The 25,619-nt window shown below is 35.6% G+C and overlaps 2 protein-coding genes across 6 annotated transcripts; both read right to left on the minus strand.

The window, feature by feature from the left end:
- Positions 1 to 797: 797 nt before the first annotated feature.
- Positions 798 to 1,537, minus strand: LOC129242244 (hybrid signal transduction histidine kinase L). Its single transcript, XM_054878800.1, has 2 exons — positions 1,479 to 1,537; positions 798 to 1,410 (listed from the first exon to the last, which is right to left on the minus strand). The coding sequence occupies exons 1-2, from the start codon at positions 1,535 to 1,537 to the stop codon at positions 798 to 800; spliced, it is 672 nt and encodes a 223-aa protein (XP_054734775.1).
- A 167-nt stretch (positions 1,538 to 1,704) lies between these two features.
- Positions 1,705 to 23,960, minus strand: LOC129243109 (transcription factor GAGA). 5 transcript variants are annotated; one of them, XM_054880245.1, is made up of 8 exons: positions 20,362 to 20,604; positions 18,580 to 18,937; positions 10,669 to 10,905; positions 10,356 to 10,578; positions 9,874 to 10,215; positions 9,638 to 9,775; positions 6,918 to 7,423; positions 1,705 to 1,861 (listed from the first exon to the last, which is right to left on the minus strand). In XM_054880245.1, exons 2-8 carry the CDS (start codon positions 18,772 to 18,774, stop codon positions 1,826 to 1,828), a joined length of 1,677 nt encoding a protein of 558 aa, XP_054736220.1. In that variant the 5' UTR covers positions 18,775 to 18,937; positions 20,362 to 20,604; the 3' UTR covers positions 1,705 to 1,825. The 5 variants fall into 5 exon arrangements, with proteins under 5 accessions (XP_054736220.1, XP_054736218.1, XP_054736217.1 ...); XM_054880243.1 differs by lacking the exon at positions 20,362 to 20,604 and adding an exon at positions 23,721 to 23,960 and having other exon boundaries at positions 1,741 to 1,907; XM_054880242.1 differs by lacking the exon at positions 20,362 to 20,604 and adding an exon at positions 23,665 to 23,680 and having other exon boundaries at positions 1,741 to 1,907.
- Between the last annotated feature and the right edge of the window lie 1,659 nt (positions 23,961 to 25,619).

Here is a 25,619-nt window from a genome sequence, read left to right on the forward strand (position 1 = left end):
GACATCTATTTTATTTTTAGGTGGTGAAATTATTAATAAGTAAGGTTTGGCAGCAGACCGGTCCGTCCCGTAGTGCAATTTCTGCTTCATAGCACCCCAGGTGCTGCTTTTTTATGTTGTACGCAAAATAATTTTACTGCTAGAGTATCTGTATTATACTTTTTACATGTACCGGTATTCAAAATTACTTCTATTTTTAATTGAACTCGATCTGATTTTGTTAGTACCTAAATTTGTATTATTATATTTTCCAAACTTATTCAACAGACTACATAAAATAATATTTGAGATTTTTTAAGTTCGCTACACTTTTAAGTGGAAGGATTGACATTCAGAAATATTATTTTTATTTTTTTTTTTTTTTTTGATTTTTAGAAAGTTGTTACATGCCGTGAAATTCTAGATCGTGTTTGATTTTGTTAGCTCAATCCCCCTCCTAACTCTCTCCCTATGCCTATATATATGTACATACAAAATGGTATTCGCTACAATTTTTTTAAATCTTTATAAGAAAAATAATTGCAAATATAAAACGTGAATTCAACTTTTTACAATATGCTAATACTTTTTTTAAAGTATTTCGGTATAATCAAAGTTTACGTACTTAATTTTTGGATGATTTATTTGCTTCTACGAACTGTTCTATTCTATTACTGCAGTAAGAGATTTGAGCTACAATTTCTTAATAAAAAAAAATCTCCACATTGACCTCTCATCATTCCAAAAAGTTTTTAATTTGCATTCTGCTGCGCGAACTTCGTACTATGCCGAGCGACAGTCTGCGCTACTTCTCATTTTCAGTTCAGATAAACCTCCTCCACTTGCTCGCCATCGCATTCCTGTTGGTCCTGCACTTCCTGGAGTTGCTGCAAGTGGTGCTCTTCAACCTCTTCCTCGTCATCATACTCGAGCATCTCTTCTTCGTGCGCCTGCTGCTGTGCCTGCGCACTGCCGCCGTGATGCTCAATGACAATTTGCTGGTGTTGCTGTTGCTGCTGTTGGTATTCGTCCTGATCTTGCAAATCTAATGGATCAAGCACCGCCGTTGTTGTGGTTTGCTGTTGTTGTTGCTGCAATTGGCGATGCGTCAGCAGTTGATGATGCTGATGTGTTTGCTGTTCAACTATTTCGTGTTGTTGTTGCTGCGTTTGGTGATGATGTAATTCGCTGTGCGCCGTCGTCGTGAAGACGAGCGGCGGCGGCGAACTGCTACTCACATGATGATGATGCTGTTGCTGTTGTTGTTGCTGCTGTTGTTCTGCCGTCTCAGTGGCAATACTGTGATTACGTACAATATGACCGGCGGTTGATTTGCCAGAACGCGTCAGCGTCACCGTCACCTCAGAGCCGAGGCCGGCAAACGAGACGGGTGTGGCGGTGCTGACATTCGCATGCGTCGCAGCCGCCGCTCTGGCGTGGAGAATTTTGCGCGTAGTTGTCGTGGCGCCAGTACTGCCGCTATTAGCGACTGTATTGACTGTGTGCGCTTGCGTCTGGGTGTTGGGCGATGTGGCAGCCGATGCACTGGGCGACACATAGTTAATGAGCAGCACACGTTCACCGGTGGTTGTTTGTGCTGCATGGCCACGCAGAATGCGTGTACGGTGTGTGCCGCTGCCGGATGGTATCGGTTGGGCGCCAGTGGCAGCTGCGGCTATGGCGGCCAGGCCGCTCGAACCGCTGCTCTGCTGTTGGTGATGCTGGTGCTGTGCACGGCTGAGCCGTGTGGCGCTTACCACACTGCCGCTGATGGTATTGCTACTGCCGCTGCCGCCACCACTGCTCCCGCCTATTACGCCTACCCCGCCTCCTCCACTACCGCTGATCATATCGTTGGCTCATCATTACGTATTATTACCGCCTTTCAAAATGAAAACTTTCTTTACCAAAATGTTCTTATTGTTACCCTATATTGTATTTATTTGATTGTTGTTGTTGGTTGATTGATTGTTAGATGTGGTTGAATGCAAACATGTAATTTATTTATTTTATTTGTTAAATTTGGTGAGATACGAGGCAGTCATAGTAAAAAAAATAAAAAAGAGAAGACAAGAATAAATTGCAAAGTTAATGAAATTTGTTATATTCCGATGAGAAAGACATATGTATGTATGCAATAATTAGTCACAAGATTTTAATAACACATAAGAATATGCATTTTTAATATAGTATAGTCGAATACAGATGTGAGACTGTATAAATTTACAAATTAATCAGTAAGTTAGACACAACGTCGATCGGGCATCAGTGACAGATGTATGTATGTGTGTGTCTGAAATATCACTAAATTCAGCAAAAATGTGTCTAAGCCAAAAAATAATAATAATAAAAATAAAAAAAAAGTTAAGAAAAAAAATAGATATATAAAAATATATAAAAAATTAAAAAAAAAATTTAAAAATTGAAAAAATTACAATAAAAAACAAAATAAAAAGAAAATTAAGAAAAAAATAAAATATATATAAAATAAATCAATAAAATATATATAAAAAAATTAAAAAAATTAAAAAAAAAAATTTAAAAAAATAAAAAACAAAATTTAAAAAAATATATATAAAAAATAAATTAATAAAAAAATATAAAAAATAAATTAATAAAAAAATATGAAAATTAAAAAAAAGTAAAACAAATTTAAAAAAATTAATAAAAAGCAAAACAAATTTAAAAAAATATAAAAAATAAATTAATAAAAAAATATAAAAATAATAAAAAAAAGTTTAAAAAAAATTAAATAATATTACAAATGAAAATATGTTGTTAAGGTTAGTATTTAACCTAAGAGACACATGACTTCCGAATGTTGAAAAAATGCGCTTTTAGAGTGACATAAGAATATCGGTTCTTAAGCACTTATCATGCGTCAGTAAATATTTTCATATAATGCATTTATATACAAAAAAATTGAGGTTAGTGTCATAATCCTGTATACAAATGAAACCCGAATAGTTAAGTAAAAGGAGCTTATAGGGTTGGATGAGAATCACTGGCAGTAAAACTTTTCAAAAAATCATTTAACCCAATGCACACATTTTTATACGCGAAAAAATCATTTTTTGAGGTTAGCTTCGTAACCTTAAATAAAAATGAGTATCGAGTGATTAAGAAATCAAGGACGAATAAATTCATTACCAAATTTTTACCAGTTTTCAACAGTGGAACAAAATTATTCAGTGTTCGTTTGTGCACTAAAGGCTCACTAGTGAACAACGAATGAAAAATGTCTTATTTTTAAGGGGTTAAGGGTAGTCGAAATTTTCAAAAATTTGGAATTTTTTTTTTTTACATTTTCTTAAAGTATAATATCTTAAAAATATTGTGTGAAAATGAATGAAATGAATCCGACAAATACTTTTCTAGTTATTCAACAATTAACAAATGATGCTTGGGCGCTCCGGAGCCGATAACAAAACTTTAAATGCGTTTATTTCAAAACTATGTTTTTTGAACTGGTGATCACTGCAACTTAAAACCCGCTTATTAGATTTCAATAAAATTTACACTGCTTTTGAAAAACATAAAAAACTCGTACCTGAACGAAGGATTTTTTTCAAAAATTTCGATTTTTTTAACGATTGTCAGTTTTTTTTCGAAAATCTTAAAAATATTTCCTAAGGCCGCCATGTTGTTAATTTTGAAAAAAAGCTTCGATCAGGCACAAGATTTTCTAGTAATAAAACTAATTTCTATTGACCGATTGATTTTAAATGAATCTCCAAGGATTTGTGATGATCACCGCCAGGGATTTCTGGGCAAAAGGGCTCCACACAAACAACGATAACTCTTACAACTATTATTATTATTTTTTTTTTTTTTGAAATTTTGTTAAAGTTTAGTCGAAACGTGATATATTAACGCTATGTTTTTTGTTTTTTTTTTGTAAAATAAAGTAATTGACTAGCAAAAAAAATTATTGAAAATCATCATTTCTTCGGGCCTCTGACTACCCCTAACCCCTTAATTTCTGTGAGATTACCACTATACCGCATAAATAGTTAAAATTAAAAAAAAAATAAAATTTTTTTTTAAATAATATTAGTCTTCTTCGGTTCCCTTTTTGATCTCGGTGAAAATTAATACAAAATAATGCAAAAAAGGAGACAAATGATCTGTGATAAAATTGGGAGTCGCTGCTATGAGCAGAATCAGCACGTCACAGGATCATCGGCAGCCGATTTCTGCCCGCTCGCATCAAAACTACAAGTAAAAATACTCTTCTTCTTCCTATTTTTTAACAGGCACCCCTGGTAAGAGTTTATTTTCGTATTGGTGATTGGCGGGGTGCTTTGTCAAATTAGAAGTTTTATGGTAACATTAAAAATAATAGAAAAAAATGCAAAATAATATCTTTGATTTGGAAAATTCAAAATAACAAATATGGTCTCCATAACTTTATTTATGTAACGGTATTAATTCAGGCATTCATTCTCTCGCGTTTTGGCAAGTGACTATCTTAGAGCTCCCGCAGACAACAGATTTTCTTTTTTCTTTCTTCAATTCATATTCGATTTGCGCTCAACTAGAAATTTTTAGGTGCAACTCCCTCATACTGTACAACCTCATACACACACAAGCATAGAAAAAATAAATGAAGCATATGACATATCCATTTTTCAAGAATAATTAAAAATCAAACATACATACATACATATAAAAATACAGCATGTCTAGGCACACAAAAGATTAACACAACTAACTACATTTACTACAAATAAACATACGAGCATACAAGCATACAGATAAAGTTACAGGAAGGAAGCGAGAAGAAAACCAACGCCGGGAAAAATTGTTGTAAAACCCAAATGTGCATACATACACAAGAATTGTGCAAAGAGCAAAGTAAATAACAAGCCAAAAGTATATATATATATAAATATTATGGTATAATAGGTACACACATACATATGTATATACGTATATATGCAAAAAGGGGGGCGGCAATGGAGTAAAACGAAGTGGGATTTGGCGGGGAAAAATACAAAAATAAAATTAAACCAAAATTAGTATATTTTGTTGGCTTTTCAACATTGGTTTTATTAATTTTAATTCAAAATTCGCTAACCAAATAAATAAAAAAAAAATAATTCAAATTAAGAGTTACAAACGAATGATTAAAGGAAATTATATAGATAAGTTAGAAATATGCATATGTATAAGTATAAGTACTTAGGAAATTATTATTTTTTGCGCTTTTTTCGCTGACTGTGCAAAATTTGTGATAAAAGGCGCAAGTGCCGTTTCAGCAAGTTCTTGGATGTTATGTATTTTAAATATTTGATAAATTAATTTCTTTAATTTAATTTAAATTGGAAAATAATTTTGCAATTCTAAGCGCAATACTCAACATTTAAAGTTTTCTTTCAATTTTCGGTTAGCAAATAATTTAGAAATTCTGAACACTTTGGAAAAGTAATCGAATTAATTGATTAAAATATAATATTTCAACAAATTATTCTTATCTTTATAAACTAAAAGCTTCTACAGCGTTTATAATTTCAATTTTCACTTATAAAACCATAATATTTTCTAATTACTTTGTAATTGTATTTTTTATTATATTAATTTTTATTTATTTTAATTTTTTAACCAATATCGAATTTGTATATTTACTAGTTTTTATGCACGGAAATGTATATTAGATTTAACAAAATAAAATATAAACGCACCATTCTTTAACTTTTCTTTTTTAAATATCTAACAGTGTTATGTGTACTTAAACCATTTCTTAACTAACAAAATAAAGTGATAATAAAAATTAAAATAATATTGTAAGTAAACTTTAAGTAAGCAACAGTTACAATGTTGCAAAGATAAAAACTATTTTTTTTATAATTATTTCAAAATTAATGTGGTAGGTAAGCAAGAAAATTTTAGATAGGAAAAAATGTATGCTAAGCGTGCAAGCGCACTTAACCTTTGCTTTTTCGCCTGCCACCACATTTTTTCACTATCTTGAAAATAAAAAAAAGGATTAAAGTAATAGTAGTTAAGATAAAGGAGTTGCAGTACCTAGTACCAGCTACCAGCTTAATACTACTTACAACCATTTAATTTTTTTTAAGATTTCTATATTACAAATACCAACTAAATTTCGTATGATTAAATTTTTAGTGTTACGACAAACTAATTTTGTCAAAGCTAAGTTAAAAACAACTTTGTCCATTTATAATTTATGTGTAGCATAAAAATACAATAAACAGTTATTCAATGCACGAAATATGCAATAAAGTAATAGCACAGAAAAATAAGGCAGCAAAACTTGAGTAAAGTTCAATAAAGTGCATCACTCTGTATATTTTTCTTCTCTCTCCCCATCCGCCCTCTCTCTCTACTTCTCTTTCTTCTTCCATGTACTTTTGGCGTAAATAGTTGCTCGCTTTTTGTATATACAAAATGTAAAAGTTGCAACAGAATGGGGAAGCGCACACTAACTCACTAACTTATGCGCAAATAGTGAAAAATAAGAATAATCAACTAATAATTTAGGTTTGTTAGTTAATTTACTAAAAAATATTTAATAATTATTTGCTTGTTTTTGTTATTATTATTTTTTTTTTTGCTTGTTTTTGGCGTGTTGTTTGGCAAATATGTTTTCGTGTGTACTTTTTCGCTATCTGCTGTCACCGTTTGGTTAATTTTAGCTTCACACTGTATTAAATTGCTAAGTTGTCTACGTTTTTTATACGTTTGTCTGTTGTCTGGCTTATTTTTTGTTTCTGCTTTGTATTTGTTCAGGGACTCAGCACCGTTAGATTAGTGATTTGGGACTTGAGTGCTAGTCGGATTGGTTGTTGTATTGCTTAATTGTTTTCCTTTAATTTTTGAAATATATGTTTGATTCTCTTTCCTCATTCTGCTCTTCCTTCTCTATCTCATCCATTTTACAATTGTGAATGCGTTTGAAATTCATTCATATTCACCTGATTAATATTGCCCAGTATTTGGTGGCCCTGCAGCGTTTGCACCTGTGCAATCGACAACGATGTTGTGCCATCTGTATTCTCGGTCTGCGTAACTATTTGGCCACCAGCTTGTTGTTGCTGTTGTTGTTGTCCGCCCGCTGTTGTGGTGGCCGTTGTTATGTTGCCCGATTGATCGATGATTTGATGATGTTGTATTTGCTGTTGTGCCTGTTGTTGTTGCGTTGTTGCCTGTTGCACTTGCACTTGTACTTGCTGTTGTTGCTGCTGTTGTTGCTGTTGCTGAGCACCACCACCACCCGTCGTGGTTGTGACTGTCATCGTTTGTTGGCCTTGATTCTGCGCGTCCGGATCCTTTTTCACCTGCACGGTGTGCAAAGTGTGTAACGATTGCACCGATTGCACCTGCGGTATAGTACTAACTGCTGTGGTGATCGTCGATGTGCCTGCCGCATTACTGGTGCCTGCGCCAGTCGTTGTGGTGACTACCTTTTTGCCTGTGGGTACTATTTGTGAAGAAAATTCGTTGAATTATTTTTGCTCTCAAGGAAAGAAGGAGTTAGAGAAAAAAATTTGGCGTTTATAAGAGGCGGCAGGGCAGATGTGTGTAGGTTGGTTTATGTCACTATTCAAAATCACACGCAGTCGTCTAAACACTGCATTCGACGACGTAGGCGCTCGAATCGTCCAGCAGTGCAATAAAAATATCGCTATGGACCATAATGGTCCCTGCATGGCTTCGGCCAGCCAGTATAACCTAACCTAACTTATCAATATTATCTGCTGCAAACCTTTTTTTATTATAAATTTCTTCGAGTAATAGAAATAAAGAACGCGGGTCGAAAAGCTAAGACTGCCCTTAAATTCAAGTACCGGATTTCAAGTACCAAGGAAAAATAAATATTTTCCGAATGGAAAAATTTATAGTTTTGTACTCCTATTAAAGGCCTTAACAATCACAAAATCATTAGTTTTATTTAACACAAGAGTTTGACTCCTCGGTTGCATTTCCCATAGGCTAAGAGAAATTCTCGAATAAATTCATTGTTCGAAAATTAAAGCGAACCTAACAAATACTTTCCCCGACTGTCGTGGGGAAACGGTTCTGCGTTACTGGAACGACCCGCATATATATCCGGCCAAGGACTATCACGCCAGCAGCACTCCCCCGTGCATGTAGGGGGAATGTTTAGTGCTTCTACAGCAACAACAAAAAACACTTTCTGATGCTGCAGTTCACATTTATTTTACCCAGATGCCAATCTGGCTATAGAAACCAGTAAAAATTATGCTGCTGGGACTGCGAATTCTTTTTGAACGCAGATTCTTTGAAAAAAAAAATACTGCCCAAACTGCGAATGCTTTTTGATCGCAGATTCTTTTTAAAAATAATTCTGCTGCAACTGCGAATTCTTTTGAATAAACCATTAGAACCATCATCGATGCCAAGAACTCCACGAAGTTATGTGCAGACTGCTATTACAGGGAAATTAAAAAACCACTTCCTAACTTGTTGAAAAGGCCCTTTATGCAGTTACATCAAGCGCGGTTCGAACCACATTTGGCGTGTGAGCTACTTGTTTATGTCTCTTGGTTTCAGAAAAGAATTCATAAAATAAGTGATGGCTTATTAATTACATGAAGCAAACATTTACGACATAAAACTGGGTTTTATTTATGGCAAATGCAAGTATTTTCTCTGAGTCAACAATAAAAAGTCCAAAACGCACATTTTCTCGTGAGCAACGTTGAGTTTAACTGAAAAATCTAACTACAGAATTAAATTATAATTAAATTAAAAATAGAATATAAACTCAAGGCATGTGGTTTAGTTTATTTTTTATCAATTGTTTCCACTTTATTCATCATATCTATTCATATTTTTGAAAAAACTCGCCTTTTATATTTCATAATAAAAAACTATAAAGCAAATCCTTACATATAAAAAACGAGTAGTAAATAATATATTATTACTTAAATAAAATTTAATTTGTGTTTATACAAATTTGTTAAGGAAACAGAGCGTTAGATTGAACTTTTTATTGCTATTTTCGTTTTATGTTAGAAAATACTGCATATTAACGTAGGACAATTATGTATGTAATTTAAATATTATATATTTGAGCAAGTTGTCTAAAGCATTTAAACTTAATTGTACTGCGCCTTTAAGATTAACTATTCGATTTTGCCGAATACATGCTATTGTTGTGCTGCACTGCTGTACATTTGTGTGCAATCATTATTTAAGGTTACATTTATACAATGAAGTATTGTTAGCTTAATGGAAAGCAAGGGGAATGCATAATTATCAAAAACTATTTCTTTACAAATCCTAAAGGTACGACCTAACGTGAATTATTCAACATTTAAACAGCAACTTATGTATGTATTTCTATGTATGTATGTATCAATTTCTATGATTTGTTTTTATGAACCTAACAGCTCTTCGCTGACAAAATGTATGACATTTTGTATACCCTGACCACTGCCACTGGCGGTCGCATTCGAAGGTTCCTGCTTTAGCGTGGCCATATGCGTAACGGTCGCCCCACCCCCTGCAGTGTTGGCATGCGTAACAATTATGGGTGTGCCCGTCGTGTTGGCTGCAGTTTGAAAACTGCCGCTTGCCGCCGCTGCTATATCAGTTGAAGTGGACGCTATGACGCTGTCTGCCTCTGCCGTTGAGTCTAAACATTCCGATTCATTACCACCAGACTTACTTTTCTTTTCCTTCTTTACGCCGGGCTTGGCGAAATGCCGCAACTCCAAGTGACGTCGCAAATTGCGTGACTGTCTGATGACTGCATAACAAATGGGACAGGTAGCCGGTTGTTCCGATTGTGAACGTGAACGAGATTCTGCAACAAAACGAGAAAAGTTATTAACAGGAATTCCAAAAACAAAATCAAGAAAGCATGAAAAAAAATGGTGTGCCTTAATAGATTGGCCTACTCACCACTCTTAGTGCGTTTGACTGTCTTCGTGCTGCTGGCCGGTGTTGTGCCGCCGGCGCTCACCTCGCTGGTGTTCGCTGTCGATATCGGTGTTATATTCGGGTCCATGGTCACAATTGTCTCCACCTTGGTCACTTCAGTTTTGATGTGCGGCGTCGAGCTGATAATCTGTGTCTCATTGCCATTTTCGATGCTTTGTTGTTGTGCCTGCAATTGCTGCTGTTGCTGTTGTTGCTGCTGCTGTTGTTGCTGTGTGGCCTGATGTTGCACGACATTAGTGGCGGTAGCCGGTGTAGCAATAATCGTTTCCATGCCATCAACTTTAGCGACCTTGGGTGCAGTGGCTGTAGGAATTAACATGAATATTAATTTTTTTTCCAAAATATGCGCGATAAAATAGATTTTATTTTAAACAACCTTAATTTGTCTTTTTTATATCTTAACCCTTTTGTGTCCACACAACATAAAAAAATTAATAACTTACGCGACATTTTCTTGACGCGTGGCTTGCGTTTACGTGCGGGCAAGAATTGTTGAATGACATCCTTAGGCGATTCAGCGGTCACAATGGTCTGTTGTTGTCCGGCAGCGTTAGTGTGGGTAGTCGTTTGCAAAATCTGGCCAGCTTGGTGGATATCCTCGACGACATGTGCATGTACGGTTTGTTGTGGTGCGGTAGCAATGGTAGCAATCAATGGGTCTTGGTCCTTAAATGGAAATTACAAAAATGAATAAGTCAAAATTTGTAAATATAAACAGTTGTCGTCAATACTATGCATTCGGTTATTCACACTTACATGATGTTGTTGTGGTATCATATGTTGTAGTTGTATCGAGTGTGTAGTGTAATCATCTTTCGTTACAGTTTGCGGTGCCAACCCCTGTATATTCAGGCATTGCGCGGCTTGCAATAACGACGGCAATTGTGCGTGATCAACGCTTACTTCGCCGCGATAAACAAACTCCAACAACGCTTCCAGGTCGTTGGCATTGACGCCGGCCAACATCACCACCGGATGCTTGCATGGTGTATTCTGTGTGGAAAAGAGGGAACAAAAGAGAGGAAAAATAAAAAGATGGGGTGTGATTAGAGAAAGGGAAGTCAGCTGAAGGAAAATGTGAGATGATTTACTTAAAAACGTAAACAGAGAAAATGCTATGAAAAAACACTGGCAAACGAGTTGGCTAAATATGACCGCCTGCCGATTACCAATTACTTATTTTGGCTCACAATACGACAACAGTATCTCAAATCTACGCCTCCCGCTCCCGCTCCCGCTCCATCATTACTCATGCTCTTTTATGCTCTTCGATGAGCTATAAAACGCACACATGTATAACAATGTAAAACTTGCTTTCGGAACGCTCCGCCGACGGTCATTGAAGAAATTACATTTAATCTTAATTTATTCAGAAGTATTTTTCTTGTCAGATGTCAGCATGCATGCAACTTTCTCGCTAGAGCTCAAATAATTATCTGAGGTTTTGGTGCTCCTGCTCCTCTCGGCGACGCTCGCAACACTGTCGCTGATAACGCGAAACACTCAACAAAAAAAGCGGCTCACAGACAAATCTGCTTTCAAACAAATAAATGCTTAGTTTTATGCAATGGAACGCGAGCGTAATGTTGTTTACGGAGAAATTCAACGAATTGGATTGGTAGGCGCGTTGCTCTTTGTTTGTTTAAAATCCGGTGAAATCGACGAGACAACCAGGGAAATTGTCAGTTAACTTTCGTACTCATTATAGAAAAGCGAAGCATTTAAATGTGCTCATTGACTACTTTCACGTTTGCAGCGTAAAAGGGATTCGAAGTCTCAACATTTTATACTTGGAAAGGGGCAAATCAACAACTAATTCATGAGGAAACAATTAAATTACTAAACTTCGAGGAAAAAGCTTAAAAAAAATTAATTATAATTTTTTAACGCAGAGAACCAAAAAAAAAACTATATATATAATATATAAAAATACAAAAAATATATATATACATAAAAATATATTACAAAAATAAAAAATATATTATATACCAAAAATAAATATAAAAATAAAATAAATAAATAAACAAAATAAAAAAAATATAAAATAATAAAAAAAAATATAAAAAAATAAAAAATAATAAAAAAAAAATATAAAAAAATAAAAAATAATAAAAAAAAATATAAAAAAATATAAAAAAAATAAAAAATAATAAACAAAATAAACAAACAAAATAAAAAAAATATTTATAAATAAAAAATTAAAAAATAAATAATTAAATAAATGAAAAAATAGTCGTCTGATAAAATTCGTTACGATGCGGTACCAAATATTTTTTATTTGGGGAGATAATGATTTACTTTTAAATATATAATGTGACAGCTTCAACGTGATTCAAGACTTAGGTAGGTTCAACATTTTGAAGCTTACGTACAAAAACAGCAAATTGTGGAAATTATTAAAAATTCCGAAAACTCATGTAGAACCGACAGTCGAGGGAACGCGCCACTTTAAGTAGTTCAAGGCGCCTGCAATAGTCGTCCTTTATATAGGGTGTTTTTTTTTTTTTTGCGAACTATCGATGTCTCGATAACTATGATATCAGTAAAGTTTGGCAAATCACCATGAATCACTTAACGCATTGTACTACTACTACTACTACTCTCAGTATTGTACCATCCATGTAAAGCGTAGTCGCGGCGGACATATGCCGGATGTCATATTCAAAATACAAATGCCATTAAATTATTGCCCAGACTATAATTAGAAAAAAAAAATCATTCCAATAACATTTCCCTTTTGTATTATCATTTTAAGTTATCAAGTTAAAAAAAAAACACCCTATATTTAATATATTCACTAGTTAATATTTTCACCAATGAGACAACGCATCGCTAAACAGCGCAACTTCAGTTCAAATAGAGCAAAATCCCTCATTCACACAAATGCAATTTCTTCTCAAAAAAGAAAATGGTCAAGCTAAGCCATGAAGGGAAACTTCTTCATTATTTGAAACGCCACAGCTAAGAAAGAGTACTACGTTACCGGAACGACCCGGATTTATAACCCGCCAAGGACTGTTTGTCACTCCAGCAGTATTCCCCGTACATACATGAGGAATGTTTATGCTGCTGCAGTGTTGGAAATTTTGCTCCAAAGAATCGATCACTGAATACGTGCTCTTGGTGGCATCTTAAAATAACAAATTAAATTAGTTTAATCTTCGAACGGAGCAATTTTAGTAAAATAGTTGATTTTTTTTCTTGCGATTTGGTAGTTTCAATGTCATAATGACCCATGTTGTCGTTTTATTTCTCTTTACATTTCTTTTACATTCTAAATTCCGACACTCAAATATATAAAATAAATTAAATTCAAAAATATATCGGAGAATCGATAACTAAAGCGTTTTTCAGTAAGAGCGCTTCAACTTTTTTTTTGAATAAAACACAAACGGCTTGACTTTTTTAACTAATTTTTTTTTTTATTATCGAGTTTGAAGATATACATTTAAGTATGAAATTCGATTTCTTTTGCATGACCACCGCGTGCACGTTTTACGAAGTCCAATCGTTGAACCCAATTTTCGACCACTTTTTTGCATAAATCGGCCGAAATTCCAGCAATTTCGCATTCAATATTGGCTCTGATCTCACAAATCGTCGCCGGCTTGTTACTGTAGACCAATGACTTCACATAACCCCAAAGAAAATAGTCTAGAGGCGTCAAATCACACGAGCGCGGCGGCCATTCGACCGGTCCATTTCTGGAAATAATGCGCTCATCGAACTTACTCTTCAACAAATCAATTGTAGCGTGTGCTGTGTGACTTGTGGCCCCGTCCTGTTGAAACCACATGTCGTCTAAGTCCATACCATTCAATTGCGGCCAAAAATAATCGTTTATCATTTCACGGTATCGATTTCCATTCACAGTAACGTGGCGATCGTTCTCGTCAACGAAAAAATTTGGGCCAATTACGCCGCCGGCATGTAAACCGCACCAAACAGTGATTTTTTCGGGATGCAACGGTGCCTCATGAATCACGTGTGGATTGCTTTCTGCCCAGTAACGCATATTTTGCTTGTTGACAAAGCCATTGAGCCAAAAGTGAGCTTCATCACTGAAGATGATTTTTTGGAAAATTTATAAATTTTCATAAAAAATTTGCACGATTTGCAATCGTTGCTCAAGTGTGTAGCGTTCCATGATGAAATGTATACTAATGAAGTTTACAAATGACAAGCGAAAAATAAAAAATATTGCGTCGTTCGCCCTCCCTATCGGAAAAAAGTTGAAGCGCACCTATTGAAAAACGCTATATAAGCTGTTATTACACGGTGATGGGTACACGGGCTTGCATTTTTATTATTCAATGGATTTACATATTTTCTCGTAATTAGAAATTATGCATGGAGAAATATTTGTATCTTACTCTTTGTTGAATACCAAAAATCGAGCTACAGCTATTTTTATTCAAAATAAATATCAAATACATTGACGTACATATTCCTAAAACGATTTGTTTACATTTGTTGCAATTCCGTAATACCACTTTCGGTGCTACAGAAAGTGAACTGAATTGATAAACCACTCTCAGCATTGTTCGAGTTGCATGTTGGTCAACTGGAGTAGTAAGCTGCAGCTATTTATCCATACTCAAAATCTATGGCTCCATCGTCAATCTCTGAGCGTAGGCGCTCATTCTTTTACATCGGCATTCCAATAAGAATAGTTGAGTTATTTAGTCAATATTTATATCGACTTGACCCGACAATAATTCCGCACTAGCTACTCATAGAGAAAGTAGAGCGCATTGCTGATGATGCGATAATAATGTGGCAAATGGGTTTTTTTTTGTTCTATTTTGTTCTCAGAGCGTATAGAGAATGGGAGGACATTTGGTGGTGAGGGTGAGGGTTGAATTGTCATATGGAGGGAGTAAAACATAATTTGTTTTGATGCTGTATATCGCTCACCCTCCACTTTATTTCCCAATTGGTGTGGCATGGCAGAGCACAACAAAGCCACTGGAGGAGCAGGAAGCCACTTATTCAAAATCTCTGCGAGTTTATTTATGTTGAATGCTTTGTATAAGCGAGTAGTAATTGCCGTCGGTCTCTACTCTATAATAACGCATACCAGTTTGTCTCCGAGCTCTTTCAATTATTTTTGGGTTCTATTGTTATAGGCAGCGCTGGTGGAAAATAAAATTGATTGAGAATTTGAGATGGATTCATTTGCTGCTAAGCAAATGCCTCTATTCTACTCAGGTGGGTGCTCGTATTAAGGAACATTTTTTGAATACTCGCATTTTTTAAATACTCGCATAAAAATATTGTTTAGATGTAATGTTTACAAGCAGATACGAAATTTTCAAGTGTATGTGAATTTCAAGGAATATTTTGCCAACATAAACACTGCAATTTATTGGCCCATGGACATAAACGGAGTTCTTTCTTACTATTATTATTTTTTTTTTTTTAATATCATATTACCGCCCTTCATCTAACTCGAATATGAAACTTTTTTTACTGTTCTGCATTTTATCTGATATTTTATTCCCATTAAATTTTATTACGAACAGTGAAACACAGCATGGAATGAAGTTTTTTTTTTTTTTGTGTCAATACCTAAATTGAACCAAAGGACTTACTAATGCTGCGGGAGTGTGAAATCATATATGTATGAGTAGGGCTTGAAGTTCTACATTTAAGAGTTGTTATTTTCGCTATAACCTTTTGCTTCACGTAAAGGCTAAATATTTAATTTTCGAAATAAAGGTCTACACTTGTATTTTATTTTACAAGAACAGACAACTTCTCCCAAACGCTTTAGAACATTCGGTATACTATAGCATTTGATAGACGGACTCGTTAAACGATTTTGAAGTCCTTTTTCAAATATATTTTGAATGTTATACTAAATATTGTCTCTTAGATTTCGAAAATGCAACACACCTTATTTAAAAAAGTATATTAATATGGCTGACATGAGTATTCGGTGCCTTTCTGTAAGACAAAAAAAATGCTGAATAATGCTTCAGAAGAGGGGAGAGCCGTACAAGAGTTACATTAAATATATAAGGAGAAAATAAAATGTACACACACACACACTTTTAAACAATGTACACGAAGAGCAGTGTATATCTCCTTTTTGCATTTCAACGCCAACAACAGCAGTGAGCCAACACAAAAATAGGGGAAATCGTCGCTTGCCATGTACAAGTCTCGCATATCGCCCTGAAACGAGCATTACGAGATACACAGGCCAAAAATTCACATGGTTTGCATTGAAAATTAACCAAGTAAGCCGACCGAAGCGAAGCAAACTAAACGTCGATACGAGCGTATGAACAATCACGGGCATGCGTTGTTAAGAGCACCCCGCACTGACCACACTCTGCTTCTTCTATTCTACCTTACAAAAGACCTCCTCCTTCTCCTTATTTATTTCGTTCGTTCCAAAAGTGGCTTTTGTACTCTTGAGTGTGTACGTGTGTGATACACTCTTTTGCGCTCTCACTCTGGCGCTTATATATCTGTCCTATAAAGAACTACAGTCGCTCACCGCTCTCGCTCACTCACTAACCGAATAGGGTATTTACTCAGGTAACTGAAGAGGGAAAAGGAATAGCGTATGACCAGTTCGACAGAGTGTGACTTTTATGACTTTGGCCGCAGTAACAACAACTAAATAACACAATGTCAATTTCGTATATACTGATGTATTTAAATTTAGAAATTTTCTAAAAAAAATTTTTACATAAACAGTATATACTTTTTCAATTGAAAATATCTAGGGAAGTCTTTATAAATGTTCAATTTATACCATACTCGTTGGGTGCATTTTATTAAATATTTTTGTGTTGCTGATATAGAAAACACTCACAAACGCCGGCATAATTCGGTTGTTGCCGCTCTGAGCCGAGTTCGCAACCAAAAGAAATTCGAGACAATCATATTAATTGGATGCGAGCACATAAATGCGAATCTCGTTGAACCTGTTCAAGAGGCAATGATGGCGTAAGCACGTCACGCCACGTACGGCAGTTTCACAGGGAGATATTTCCTCATTCGCCTCAGTTACTAATAGAAATCTTTTAAAGAAATCTCTAAAATCTGCCATGGTAGAATATTAAAGTGGTGTTGCGCTGCTACGCTACGCCACTCATCTCCAACACCATCACCACTATTTCCACGCTGTCTCAACCGCCTCCACTCACGCGCACTCTTCAAAAGCCAATACAGCAAACACTTGAAGCGTTGATTTTTTCATTCCAGTCAGTTGGATAGGTAAATTCAATGCTGATAAGAATAAATGATTTTGAAAAGCAGTTGGCTATGTGACGAACTCTGATGCAGCTAAACATTTTAACGCCAGCTTTTCTCCATCGTACTCCTCATATTGAGTTTGCATGCCAATATTTTTTCAGCTCACGATCCCTTTTAACATCAAACATCATTTATGATGACTTGTCGCAAACAAGGCCACAGGCCGTGTCAGCCCTAATGGTTGGACCATCTCCGGAGCAGTAAAAGCGGCAGTAGCTGCACGTGGAAGAGCTGAGCACAATGTGCAAGTGGAGTGCGGGTGAGCACTACCCGCCACTACTAATTCGGTGAGTTCAATTTACGAGTTTAGTTGAGCATGCAGAGAGATTCTTTAGACGCATCATATTGAGACTGAGGCCTAAAATGTGTGCCAATCGTCAACTTTAAACGCATTCGCATTCACCAAGAATTAACCAACCCATTTGAAAAAAAATCTCTGTTTACAAACAAACGACTTTTTTTCATTTTTATTTTGAGTTATCGTAGTTTTTGTGCGTGGTGAGCGTACTCATCCTACAATGAGACCAATGCTTAATGCTTATAGTAAAGAGCGTTGGACATGGACTTGCTATTTTTCGAACTTATTAATTTCTAATGCATTACATTTATGTACGTGCTTACAGATGTACGTAGGCATACGCCGCGGGTATTTAAACTCATGTAGATGTTGAACGAAAATATTCACTGGAGTGAACGAATTAATTTTTGAATTCCTGCAGAGTTATTGAAATGCTATGTGATACTAAAAGTAGAAAAGCCGCAGTATTACGCATGTATTTGGTCGAATCCTTCTATTTCAACAATTGCAAAGTGGCACTGCTATACCTGATCGAGTTCAGCAAATTACATTCCACATCGAATTCAAACGGGGTATTTATTTTTATTGTTGTCAAAAATGCAATTCATGGTTCAATTTAACGATAAAAAACTTAGTTTTACACAGACCAACAATTCATAATACCCTACAATGAGCTATAGGTACGATATTTGTGTGGAAACAGTTACTCCTTGTGGATATAATCAATCCTTCCCTTTTAGGTAAGTTCTTGATTAAGCGGAATTTAGATAAGCTGCCTCACTCCGCTAAGTTCAGAATACATTTATGCCTATACAGTTGTGCCCACGATCCACAGAATCCGACCGAAAACAACTCGGCATAACTCTCCTGCCAATCTCTTTACGTTGGTCTGATATTTTGGAATTGCGAACATACATATGTGCACATCTTCGAATTCCGATATCTTTCGTCTTTAACTACACTAGTTTTACTTTACATTTTTTATTACATGCCCCTTATTTTTCAGCATTTGTTTTTATTCGCATAAAATGTACAGTTATTTAATTCAAATGTTATCATACTACTTAAAATATGTATAAGCAACATAAGCAACTTACCTTAAGCAGTTCCAGTAGAAATGGAGACGCTGCACACAACACAATTTTGTGTGCTGGAAAACTACGCCCGCCAGCAGCTAAAGTGCAGTCCACCAAGTCGTTGTGACAGCGTAAAAGTTGAATGGCCGTCACCAATGACGAGCCATAGTCGCCCCACGTAAGGGAGTAAAGTGAGTTCATTGGCAATGCCATCATCGAGCCGTTCCAACAACGGCGTTAAACGTCGTTGTCGCTGGGCACTTTGTCAATAACTTATAAAAAAAATTATAATATTCTGTGCTTCTACCGCCGCTGGGAGCACTGACAGACCCCACCGATGTCAGCAACACAAGTATGTGATTTTATAATAAATGTAAAACTGCAATAAAAATAAAAAGAAAAACATACTTTACTTAAAAGTTTTTCAAAATATGTATGAGGTAGGCGAAATAATATAAGATTTTCTAATGATCCATATAAACACTAATGCCCCAACAATTATTGAAACAATACAAAAGCAGGTACTTCTATACATCCACTGTTCAGATGTTACCTGTCTAACTCGCATACATTTTTCTAATAATTTTCTCTACATTTCCACTATGCTTGTCATTTTTTTCTCTTGTGTGGTTTTGCATATATTGTGTAAAACCTGAAAGCTCCAAGTGAAATTTCAAAAGGCCTTAATTCTGCCCCGCCACCTTCACTGACTGGCCTCCCCCCGCTCAAACTTTCGCAGACACCAGTGAACTGCGAGACAATTCGAGTACATCCACATGTCTCACTCGCTCTCATGCGCTCTACTTTACTCGCTGCTTGCATGTAGGTAGGGGAAATGTTGGCTTGAATTACACACGTCGACGATGAAGTCGTCGCTGGCGACTCTCTCACACCCTCTCTGTCGCTCTTATTTAAAAACTGACTGCGAAACGACAAACGATTGCTTTCGACACATGCTGCTTCCCCTGGCTGCCCTGCTCTAAATGCTATGCTACTGCGCAGTGCTCACGTCAACGCAAAGCACCGAGCCAACAACAATCAAAACGTGTGTGGTTAATTCGTTCGCTCTAACTCATAAAAAGAAAAAAAAAAAAAGAAACACAATTGCTTTTGAGCACATCATAAAAACGTCGCTTGCCAACGTAATCAAGAGTGGTTATGTGAAATGTACGCTCCCCTCCTATTGACTGTTGATTCAGCTGGCTATACGTGTACGCAAGAGTGTGTACGACCGATTGACCCTAACGATATCGATATTTGTGGAAATATATTTGCAAATTAAATGTTTAATATTTTCCGCTGAAAGTAGCAGTTTAGAAATTAAAAGAAAAAAACTTCCTGTAAAGAATATCCTTCCATTTCTTTTCTTTTGCGAAAAGTTTAGTGGGGGTTTGGAACCAAATGCCCTCACACTTTACGGTCGCAAGTCACAAAATACAGCCAACCCACCAGTTAACAAATATTTTTCTCTGTATCACTTTACTGAATACTCATACGTTCACAAGCTGTACAGTTTGCACTACCGCCACGATACAAAATTCCAATTTCTTCCATAGTGCCAAGCAACAAAGTAGCGAAAATTAGCAACTATATTAAATGGTATGTAGATTTCTCTATAACACAATTTACTATTTGAAGACTATGGATAATTTCTTCCACGGTAAAAGGGATTTTATCAATTTATTTTAAAGCACATTCCTTTCCTTTCATTTTTTTCTTTTACAACAAAAGCGTTTAAATATAATTTTCCTCAATAAATATTGCATTTTTGTGTTTCCACTTTTTGATTGCACTCTCACTCACTTTGTAAATACAACGCCAAACAAAAAACACTTGCGGATTATGTCTCTGTTTTTAAAGTTTCCCGCTTTACAAAATCTATGAAAGAATCTTCTGAATTTATTTTTGTTCTCAGAGTGGGCACTAAAATGGATGAAAATCTCACAGAGCAGCCAGCCAGCCAAACTCTGCTTTTGCTGCTTCTGCTACTACTTTCAAAATTTCTGTTGCTCACGACTTCTCGCCAACGTAGAATATTTTCAACTGAAAAATTTGAGTTCGATCGAATTTCGTTTCCTACACTCACGAGCTCGTTCGAAGTCGCTCGGCGTTCATGACAAAGCCGCAACGAAGACGACGAACTTCCCCACCGCTAACGCTGCCCCGTTGCAACAAAAAACACTGTCGACGTTGGCAGCGTTAGGCAGAGATGCCATGCACACATACCAAGCATACAAAAAAAATTATATTACCTATAGCATTATCAAGCTATAGTGACAACTCGTAGTTTTAATTAGCAGTGAAAATCGGACTCGTTGTACCAACTTTTTGTAACTCAACATCTCGACGCTCAATTGATCATTTTATAATAACTATTAAATGTGATTAAATGCAATGGCAATATTTTAAGTATGGGCATTGACATGTCATGTTATCGTCATTTTAAAAAGTCGTCAAGTAAGCAGTATGAAAAGGAAAGAAGGCTGCCGAGATTGCTGGAAAACTAAAATTATTAAAGATGATGTCAATGATGGGAATACATTTAGTAGAGCCCTTTTGTTTATCTTTATATTAAATAAAATCACTCCGCAAAAGCAACTAAAAATTTGTAAGGTTTCTTCGCCTCTATGAAGCTGCTTTAGATACTATTGGCTTTATTTTTATTCACGTAATATTTTCGACTATAAACATATATCAATTATTTAAAAGCCATACCGTACTCGTAGAGATTTGTAATTTTGTAAACTTGGTATCTCTATAACCAATTCGCTATCGTACTTGTTTAACAATACAAGTTTTTGTCTCTATACGGGGGAAAATTTTCGATATGTTCCTGTGCCAGTAGAAATTGTTGTTGCATTGTGAGTGAGTATACGATTTGTAAATAGAGCAAGATGGCCGCTCTTCTCAAAGTACAGTTTTCTACAATAATACGAGAGAGTTACCAGATAGATGCATTGAAGAGAATACCATAAAACTGATTATTCCAATTAGAATTTTTTATTTATGAATGAAAGATAGAAATTGATGGCAATTTTAGATTTTCTGCCCTCTTATTGCTGGTTACTCTTCTCAGAGCATCTCTATATTCACTATTGAAGAGAAGGCTCGTTTAGAGTGTATATATTTGAACTTCCTATGAACCGGATTTTCCGGTTTGTTTACAAAAAAAGCTTTGTCATTGGTGCATCCTTACATCCTCTAAAAAATTCTACCTGTAATGGATTTTTCATACGCGTGCTGATTAAAAAATGTACGAATCAAATTGTTCTTATGCGGAATGGTAGACTTGTCGACAAGATACATCGATTATTTCACCCTCCTTGTCAAAGGAAGAAATAAGACGATTTTAAAATATGCTAATTCCATGTTTTGCATATTTTAATATCAAATTGGCAGGAAAGGCCATAAAATAGGTCAAAAATAATGTAAAATAATAGCAAAGTACTTTGAGAAAACCATGTTCTTAAGCTTGGTTGCAGGTTAAATAATTTGTTTAAATTTAAAAATGAATTTTTTTAGGTCTTATTTTCCTAAAACCATGCAAAAGAGTTCCTATGCCCTGTATAAGTTTTCTTATACACTCTTGAAGGAATCGTGGGCAAAGTGACGTTTTAATATACATACATACGTACATACACATGTATATTTAAGCAACTTAGCCTTAAAATAACCGCCGTAGCCGAATAGGTTGGTGCATGACTACCATTCGGAAAACGTAGGTTCGAATCTCCGTGAAACACCAAAATGAAGAAAAAGTTTTTTCTAATTGCGGTCGCCCCTCGGCAGGCAATGGCAAACCTTTTAGTGTATTTCTGCTATGAAAAAGCTCTTCATAAAAAATATCTGAGTAGGTCCCTCCCTGTGTGCAACACATTCAAAAAGCACGCTACAATAGGAAGAGGAGCTCGGCCAAACATACAAAAAAGATGTGAGCGCCAATTATACATATACATATATATGTATATAGCCCTAAAATGATTACCAAAGAATGGGTATTATTAATATTCTTATTATTAAGAGATATTTTTTTCATTTGACTGAATTATATATAAAAGCAAAATAATGACCTAAATAGAATCAAGGAAAAATATTTTGCAAGTGGCATTGTAAGAATGTAAATGTATGAAGTTACTTCCGAGACATCGGTAAGTCATGAGCTTTTCAAAATGTCTGTTGTCTACTGGATGGCAGCACCGACAGTTAACTGCTAGTCACCAATTTCCACCAAATCGAACAAACAATCGCTAAGTATACGAGTACTGGCTGTCTCATGATTATACATACGCATATACATATGTATGTAGATACCCGGTGATTGTCGTTTGCCGCCACCAAATACCAGTACTACTAAACCTAATCCCATCAGCAATAATGCGAAGAGGGCATAATATCAGCCATAACAATTTGGGGCTTGCTCCAACAAGCTCACCGATTTCTTTTCATAGCCAGCAAAACACGTACACATAAATCGAATGTTTTGCCACATTCTCATGCGCGCTCGTGTGCCTCGCAACGATGGGCGCTGAGTTGGGGCTATGGGGGAAGAAAAACATATGTACATACATACATACATATATACATGCATACATCCGTGGATTCGTATAAATTCATTGTAGATAGAAGCTAGTCGTTATGAGTGGCGAGTTCAACAGAAATGTGGCCTCGAGCGTATAAGTGTGTGTGTGTGTGTGTGTGGAATTGTACTGGGGAGTGCCGACGTTGGAGACGATGTTGTTGGTCTTGAACATACGAAGAGCTAATGGGTGAGTGGACAGACGAGAATACACTCGGTGGGTATGCAGCTTATGTAGATTTGTATGTGTGTTTGTGTGAACATATTCAAAAATGTTGTATATATTATATTAAAATTATCAAGTATGAGCGCCGAACGCATAAATTGCCAGCAATGCGAATTCGACACGCACATAAAAATAAAATTCAAAATAAATAATGCAAAATATTAGGGTTTCAGAAAAAAAAACTGTAGAAGTAATGAGAAGTATGTATGGACGTATTCATTTTTACACACATGTAGTACTTATACATATGTACATATGTGCATACATACATTTATATAAGCAAAGAGGTAGATGCACTATATACCTAAAATATTTTGAAAATAAAATTTGTTTTGCTACTTCCAAGGCATTGATACACACATAAATGCGCCAATTGATTGGAAGTGACGTGCTGCAATCTTGCGGATGCGTGGGTGTTTTTCACATTTTCAGTACAGTCACGAGTCATACTGCATGGAATTTCCATTTTTAGCTTATTGCAAATGCTTGCAATTTTTGAAAAAGTATTTCACAATTATTCTTATTTACAAGCGAATACCAGCAATGCTCCGTAGCACCGTTCTCAAACACCTGTTTCCCGCCTTAATCATCTGCAAGCCAACCGCGTTTATATAAATTTCATATCGCTAGTGCCGTGCGCTTTGAACTACTACTACTTTCGCACTCAGAAGCCAGAAATTTCACGGTCCTATACTGAAAGTGTTTAAATGGACGACAACGACTGCGACTCGCACTTGTTGTTATGGGAGCGACATTGCTACGGAGCGTCAGTCTAAGTGGCAGAGAGTGGCGGGAGCATACACAAATACACAATGATAGAGACAAGCCAAAGCTATCTCCAATGGTTGCGAGTCAATTTAGTCAATCCAAAAGACCAAAATCACAAAAATCCTATTGTCAATGGTTCGTTCTCAAACTCATCTCTAGAGTAATGTAGCCAGAGAAGGCTAAACGAACGCATACTTCTCCTGCGGCCTCTTGGCATCTCAATCAAGAAAGTGTTCGTATATAAAAAGGTTTTTATTCCGATATAACAAAGTCGCGAGCAAAGATGTAAGCGAAAATTATTTTTCAGTAAAAACCAAAACAGAGAATCTCAAATTTGTTTATGAGTAATTACATTCACACCCATCGTGCATACACACCTATTTGGGTGCATACTCGTCTATGCATGTATGACGAAAAATGTAGCTAAAAAAGATCATTAAATTTACCGCACTTTATGTATGTGTTCAATGCAATGCAATTCCATTAAGATATATATGTACCTGCATACATAGGACTGAGCATCACAACAATAAAAACAGAAATGCAGCCACTACAGCGAACAGTATGTCTTAGGAAGGTCATAAGCAAATAAATATTTGTATGCGAATTTGCCGGCTGTTTTCACTGTTTTATATACTATACTATGTAGGACGCATTAGTGCACAAGAGTATTAAAGCTTTGCGTATACGCTATTAACGCTTTTTATTATATTTTAAAATATTGAGAATGACAAGAAGGTTGGGTTTAGCCACGTCCATCTGTCTGGCCGTCCGCCCGTTTGTTCACACGAACACGTGAGATGAACAGAATGGAGTATTAAGGGGTTATACGCAGTTATGACTTTCAAAAAAATCGATTTTTTTATTGCATTTTTGTAATGTATATATATTCAGAAGTATACGCACGAAATTTGAAGTAGATCTAAGCAATACTTTCGGAGTTATACCTAAATATGTAGAGATACCTCGGCACGTTTTAAGGTAGGTATTGAAACTTTAAACGTGTTTTTTTCAAAACGGCATTTTTCAAGTCGGTGTACACGATATCTCGAAAACGGCTTGTTTGATCGGTCAACCGTTTTAACTCAATCTTTAAAGATACATTTTCTAGTAATTAATCGTTCCTTTTGTAAATCTGATACTTATTTTCCATTTTATAATCAATTTACGGCCAAATGTTAACGTAAAAATCGAAATCATTTCTTTTAAAAGTTGCCATTTTGTGAAAATTCACTATTTTGATTAGCCGAACGATTAATTACTAGATAATCTAATATATTAACAAAATTTGTTTGGTTTTTTGATTTCAGATAATCCAATCCTGAGTTACGATGTACACCGTAAATCGTCTTTTTTTAAAGGAGGTTCCAGAAATCGCCTGCAGCGCGCTCTATAATCAACATTTTCATAAATAAAAAATTTTGTTACGTTCTTGAAGGATGCTTTTATAACCGCCAAAAATTTTCAAATTAAAATAATCTGAAGTTTCTT

The sequence above is a fragment of the Anastrepha obliqua genome, chromosome 3 (genome assembly GCF_027943255.1).
Source record: "Anastrepha obliqua isolate idAnaObli1 chromosome 3, idAnaObli1_1.0, whole genome shotgun sequence".
Classification (NCBI taxonomy): Eukaryota; Metazoa; Arthropoda; class Insecta; order Diptera; family Tephritidae; genus Anastrepha; species Anastrepha obliqua.